This window comes from Chrysochloris asiatica, unplaced genomic scaffold, assembly GCF_000296735.1.
Source record: "Chrysochloris asiatica unplaced genomic scaffold, ChrAsi1.0 scaffold00116, whole genome shotgun sequence".
Lineage (NCBI taxonomy): Eukaryota > Metazoa > Chordata > Mammalia > Afrosoricida > Chrysochloridae > Chrysochloris > Chrysochloris asiatica.
The window spans coordinates 125,384-131,942 of record NW_006408634.1 but is presented as its reverse complement, the minus strand read 5'-3'; the positions used below and the strand labels follow the sequence as shown (position 1 = coordinate 131,942).

Here is a 6,559-nt window from a genome sequence, read left to right as displayed (position 1 = left end):
TGAAATAACTTATTGATGAAAGACTATAACCTTGAATATGAATTGAACCTTAGTATAAAGAAAACAAAAATCCTCAAAACTGGACCAGTAAGTGACATCATGATAACTGGATAAAAGATTGAAGTTATGAAAAACTTCATTTGCTTGGATCCACAATCAACACTCATGGAAGCAACAGTCAAGAAATCAAATGACGTATTCCATTAGACAAATCTTCTGCAAAAGACCTCTTTAAAGTGTTAAAAAGAGCTAAGAGGTCGCTCTGAGGAGTTAGATGCAATTTTCAGTTTCTCATATGCATGTGAAAGTTGGACAATGAGTAAGGAAGACTGTAGAAGAATTGATGCATTTCATATGGTGTTTGTGGAGAATATTAAAAGTACCTTGGACTGCCAGAAGAAGAAATCAATCTGTGTTGGAAGAAGGACAGCCAGAATGCTCCTTAGAAGCCAGGATGATGAGATTCGTTCTTCATACTTTGGACATGTGATCAGGAGGGACCAGTCCCTTGAGAAGGACCTCATACTTAGTAAAGTGGAGGGTCAGCAAAAAAGAGGAAGACCCCCAACAGGGTAGATTTACACAGTGGCAGCAAAATGGTCTCAAAGGTAACAATTGTCTGACAGCGCAGGATCAGGCAGTATTTCATTCTGTTGTGCATAAGGTTGCTATGAGCTGGAACTGACGCGAACGAAGGTAACAATAATATAGTAATCTTACATGGTAGAGTGGAGTCCTGGTGTGGCACTGTAGGAACAGCACTGGGCTACAAACTTCAAGGTCGACAGTTCAAACCCACCAGCTGTACCTCGGAAACCCTATACAGGGTTGGTATGAGTCAAAACTGATTCAATAGCACTTAACAACAACAAAATGAGTCGGAACCAACCGTATGGCAGTTAACAAAAACAACTGTAATGTAGAATTAGAGTTTCTAAGACTGTAAATCTTCAGGGAGCAGTCTCATCTCTCTCTGTGGATTTTCTCATGGTGGATTTGAACTAGCAGCCTTCCAGTTAGCAGCCCATCACTTAACCCACTATGGCAGGACCTTTATTGGTCTAACGTATCTTGTTTTTAAGTGCGGGCGAGTCGATTCCGACCCATAGCGGTCCTGTATAGGGTTTCCAAGGAGCAGCTGGTGAGCTTGAACCACTGACCTTGCAGTTCAAATTACTGTGCAGTCTGACACATTAGTCCACCGCGCCACACCAGGACTCCTTAACAAATCTTTATTATTTGCCAAATACCAAAGGAAGGTGAGAAGAGTGGAAAATACTGGCAACTGTCTTTTATCTAAGTATCTTGTTTGTGTAGGAAACTATGTGAGTTTAGTGTGGTGGTTACGAATTGGGCTGCTAATCTCACGGTCGGCAGTTTGAAACTACCAGCTGTTCCTCGGGAGAAAGATGAGGCTTTCTGCTCCCGTAAAGATTTACAGCCTTGGAAACCCTCTACCGGGTCGCTATGGGTCAGAACCAACTCCACGGCATGTAACAACAATCTCAATGATTAGTTTTATAACACAGAGCCCAGCTGATGTGTCCTTGCTGCTCTGACGAGATCGCATTCTTTAAACCGCCCACCTCACTGCAGGCTAGTTCCCTCTGGACCCACCTGGCTCGGCCACACCCTGTAAGGCCAGCCCACATCTAGCTCCCGCCCCTCGCCTTATCTCCGCCAACCGCTTTCGCTTTCTGCCCCAGCGCTGAAACTTCGTCCAATGAGAATCGGCCAGGAACCACGTGCTCGGTAAATGGGAGCAGGGCGGGGCCCCTGTATAAAAGGACTTGGCCGGCGGATTCCCATCTTCTCTCCGACGACGTGGAGGGTTTGCGGTTACGTAGTTTGAGTAGGGAGTTTTCTGTTGTGAGGCTACCACGCGCCTAACCCCGTATTCTCTCACCTCTCTTCTCAGGAATCCTTGGAGCTTGACTCCCAGCTTCAAAGGGATCAGGAAGACATCTACTGGCCACCAAGATTTCCTTCATGAGTCTCCGGAAAGCTGTGAAGACCTCAGGTCCTGCTGGGCCCACAGGTGAAGGGGCTATGAACAGGACCCAAGGATGCGGGTGAACGGGAAGGGATTTGTGTGCTTGTGTATGTGTGTGTGCACAGAATACATGTTAACGTCTCCCGTTTCCTTCCTCTCCCCTTCGTCCCCCCCACAGGAGCTACAGAGCAGCCCTGCAGGTGAGACCCTTGGGATTTGAATCGGGAGGAGGATGGGATGGAAAAGCGACAGCTAAGGGGTGTGAAGTGCTGACTCCTGAGACTGAACGTCACTGTGAGTCGGTATAAGCAGCCTTGGTTATCCAGTGCTTAGATCACTGGACTAGTAACCGAAAGTTCAAAACTACCAGGAACTACCGTGGGAGACAGGAGCTCTGGTAGCGTAGTGGTTAAGAATCGGGCTGTGAACCGCAAGGTCAGCAGTTCGAAACTGCCAGCCGTTCCGCAGGAGAAAGATGAGGCTTTCTGCTCCCGTAAAGATTTACAGCCTCGGAAACCCCTGTACAGGGTCGCTATGAGTCGGAACCGACTCCACGGTACTTAACATCACCACCATGGGAGACAGATGGGGCCGTCTGCTTCTGTAAAGATTGTTCAGTGCCCTAGAATCGCTGTATAGGGTTTCCAAGGAGCAGCTGGTGGGTTTGAACCACTGACCTCGCGGTTCCCAGTCCAGTGCTGTTCCTACAGCGCCACACCAGGAGTCCCCACGGGGAAGTCCTACTCCGCTCTCTAGGGTCACCAGAAGTTGGAATCAACTCTACACCAGTGGTTTGGGTTTAGGAGTTGGAATTTAGCCCACAGCAACAGAGTTATCCTAACTGAACACCCTGGTGGGGGCCTTACAAAAACCAAAGACAAGAAGGGTCAGATGCAGAGCGAGGTCAGCTCGCATCCCTGCCTTCCCCTTCCCCTCCTTCCAGAAGTGTGGTTCCTTTTTTCCTTTCCCCTCAGACGGAACTTAAGGATTGACGACTTTGAAATTGGGCGTCCGCTGGGCAAGGGGAAATTCGGCAACGTGTACCTGGCTCGGCTCAAGGAGAACCACTTCCTTGTGGCCTTGAAGGTCCTCTTCAAATCGCAGATCGAGAAGGAAGGATTGGAGCATCAGCTGCGCAGGGAGATTGAAATCCAGGCCCATCTACAGTAAGGACTCTCTGAACACTCCCTCAGAAGTCTAGACTCAGCTTTCCCCCACTTACTACCACCAAGCTAGTCTTGTGCTTCCACCTTGGAGATTTTTACCCCCACTGGTGTGGCGCTGGGGGTTAATGCGCCAGACTTCAAAGCCGTTTGAACTGCAAGGTCGTTGGTTCAAGCTTACCAGCTGCTCCTCGGAACTCTATACAGGATCGTTATGGGTCGGAACCGACTCAACGGCACTTCACAGCAACAACATAGTTCAGTGCAAGGAGCTCTGGTAGCATACTGGTTACAAGTCGGTCTGCTAATCTGAGGATCAGCAGTTCGAAACTACCAGCTGTTCTGCAGGAGAAAGATGAGGCTTTCTGCTCCTGTAAAGATTTACAGCCTTGGAAACCCTATACAGGGTCACTATGAGTCAGAACCAACTCCACAGCACACCGCCACCACCACTAGGAATGTTGCTGTTCTGGTCCCAGTACAATTTGTTTAAGCAATGGTGGTGACGTGTTTAAACCCTCGGCTACTAATACAAAGACCAGCGGTTCGAACTCACTAGCTGCTTGCTATAATACAGCGTTAGCTGTATGACAGCATGTTTGGTTTGGGGTTTTATGACCAATTGCTTGAGGTCGCATAATCGGTGGGGCCTCAGGGAGGAACGTGACCAGTCCTCCATTCTTTTGTTGTTACTGTGTGCCACCAAGTCTGTTCCGATGCATAGCGACCCTGTATAGGGTTTCCGAGGAGCAACTGGTGGGTTTGAACTGTTGTCCTTGTGGTTCTCAGCACAGTGCTGATCCTGAAGCGCCACACCAGGAGTCCATTCTTCCTATAGACACCCCAATATCCTGCGCCTCTACAACTACTTCCATGATACGCGGCGGGTGTACCTGATTCTGGAATATGCTCCCAGGGGCGAGCTCTACAAGGAGCTACAGAAATGCCACCGATTAGATGAGCAGCGCACAGCCACGGTCAGGTGCAGGCAGGGAGGGCTCTGGGGTTCCTGGGGGCTGGTGGTGGGCTGCATGGGTGGTCCTTCCTTTGTTTTCCCATAAGATCATGGAGGAGCTGGCAGATGCCCTGATCTACTGCCATGAGAAGAAGGTGATTCACAGGGATATTAAGCCAGAGAATTTGCTGCTAGGGCTCAGGGGTGAGGTGAAGATCGCAGACTTTGGCTGGTCTGTGCACACCCTTTCTCTAAGGTAGGTGATGGTAGGGGGGTGGCCTGGGTGCCTAATGAGAATGATCCACTTTAATTCCTGTCACACATAAGACAACGTTACATTCTTGGAGCTGTGTTTTAATAGTGCCTTTTTCAAATGGTGTTGGGTGCCCGTGAGTTGGTTTAGACTCATAGCGACCCTACGTCGCAAAGAGTAAAACACTGGCCCTGCGCTGTGCTCACAGTCATTGCTGGTTTGAGCCCATTGCTGCGGCCACTGTGTCTGTCTGTCTCATTGAGGGTCCTCGTTTTCACAGACCCTCTACTAAACATGATGTCCTTATACAGGGACTGGTCAGTATGTATTTAAAGAGTGTGGCTCAATTATACTTTCTGTTTTCTGATCTATTTTAAGTTTGTAACTTTACCCATAAGCGACCATGCAAATCAACTAAGGACCTTGTCACCATACTCTTGTAGTGATGACTTTACTATGTGGTTCACTAATGTGTCTCACGGTCCCTTCTCGATGCGCCCTCAGTTTGTTCCATATCATTCATTTGGTCCTTATGTTTGTGCATTCTGGATCAAGAGTGAAAGAATTTTATGAGTCAACTCTTAAAATAGTAGATTGGTGAACGCAAGTGCTTGCCTTCTTTGGGATCTAGATCCCACCAAACAAGCGTTTTCTGTGGAGATGGGATGGGACTTCCAACCTCTTGTGGCTACATCATCTGCATGAAACACTTCTTCCCAGTGTACCCTTCTTTGCCCTTGTCTAGAAGAAAGACGATGTGTGGGACTCTGGACTACCTGTCCCCCGAAATGATCGAGGGGAGAACATACAATGAGACAGTGGATCTATGGTGCATCGGGGTGCTCTGCTATGAACTTCTGGTTGGCAGTCCTCCCTTCGAGAGCCCCACACACACCGAGACCTACAGACGCATCCTTAAGGTGGGAGGGCAACTTCTGGGAATTCCTGGGGAGCTGGATGGTAAGGACGATTGGACCTGAGGTATCTGGGGGCCCACAAAGCTTGCCCAGTAACACCGTGCACGGTCCCTTGAATGGACTTATGGAAGAGGGAGGTGATCAACCAGACTCCTCATTCTTCTTTCCTGGCTGCCTCAGGTGGACGTGCGTTTCCCCACCTCACTGCCTTCTGGGGCCCAGGACCTGATCTCCAAGCTGCTCAGATACCAGCCCTTGGAGCGGCTGCCCCTGGCCCAGGTTCTGGAGCACCCCTGGGTCCAGGCCCACTCTCGTAGGGTGTTGCCTCCCTCAACACATGAGGCTTCCTGAGCCCAGTCTGTTCTGTTGTTTTGTGTTTGTGTGAAGAGCTGCCTGACCTGTCTTTATAGCTCATCTTTTATGCTGTAAGATATTAATGAATAAAAGTGGAATCATTTTGTACCAGGTTTTTATTGTTATGTGAGTTTGTGTGTCTTTGGTAGGTTCATTCTTGTTTCTTTTTCAATAATAGTACTGTATCTTGGGTGGAAGTGTACACAGAAAAATAGGTTCGCATTCAACAGTTTTTACACATACGTTCAGTGACATTGGTCACATTCTCTACCTATCAATATTCTCATTCTTTTGTAGTTGTGCCTTCCAGCTAACCTTGTCCCACCTCACACACACACACACAGACCTCTTCTCATCTATGCTTTAGAGAATTTGTTGACTATTTGGACTCAGAGATTATTTTTTTTAATACAATAAATAACTCAAAGGTGATATTCAATATTTGATGAGCTTAATCTGCTATTTGTGACTTGGGATAGTTTCAGCTCAAGGATTGCAGAATATTTTAGGGTCACAATGCCTTCTTTGGTTGTTAAATGCCGTTGAGTTGGTTCCAACTCAGCGACCCTGTATAGATTTCCTAAGAGCGGCTGGTGAGTTTGCACCACTGACCTTGTGGTCCAGTGCTTATCCTACAGTGACATAGCAGGACTCGTCCGTGTGTTGTCTTGGTCAGAAGTGTTGTAGTAGTAGCCAGGCACCTCTAGCTCCTCTGTTTTTGCTAGGAGAGCTCCTGTTCGTGGACACAATGAATCCTGTAGGCCAGTCCTTTCTCTCATCTTGGGTTTCCCTCTTTTTCCTTTGCTCCACATTAATAGAGATGGCTGCTCCCAAGCTTTCAATATCCCGGATAGTAGTTCTTAGAGAAACTCACTCCAAAGGAAGTGCCATGATTATGCTCCTTCTGGCCTCCAGGGCTGGCTG

The 6,559-nt window shown here is 48.1% G+C and overlaps 1 protein-coding gene across 1 annotated transcript; it reads left to right on the top strand.

Annotated features, from left to right (window-relative positions):
- Positions 1-1,989: 1,989 nt before the first annotated feature.
- Positions 1,990-5,662, top strand: AURKC (aurora kinase C). Its single transcript, XM_006868261.1, has 7 exons — positions 1,990-2,038; positions 2,172-2,193; positions 2,968-3,159; positions 3,995-4,133; positions 4,219-4,367; positions 5,110-5,284; positions 5,462-5,662. The coding sequence occupies exons 1-7, from the start codon at positions 1,990-1,992 to the stop codon at positions 5,630-5,632; spliced, it is 897 nt and encodes a 298-aa protein (XP_006868323.1). The 3' UTR covers positions 5,633-5,662.
- Positions 5,663-6,559: the final 897 nt, after the last annotated feature.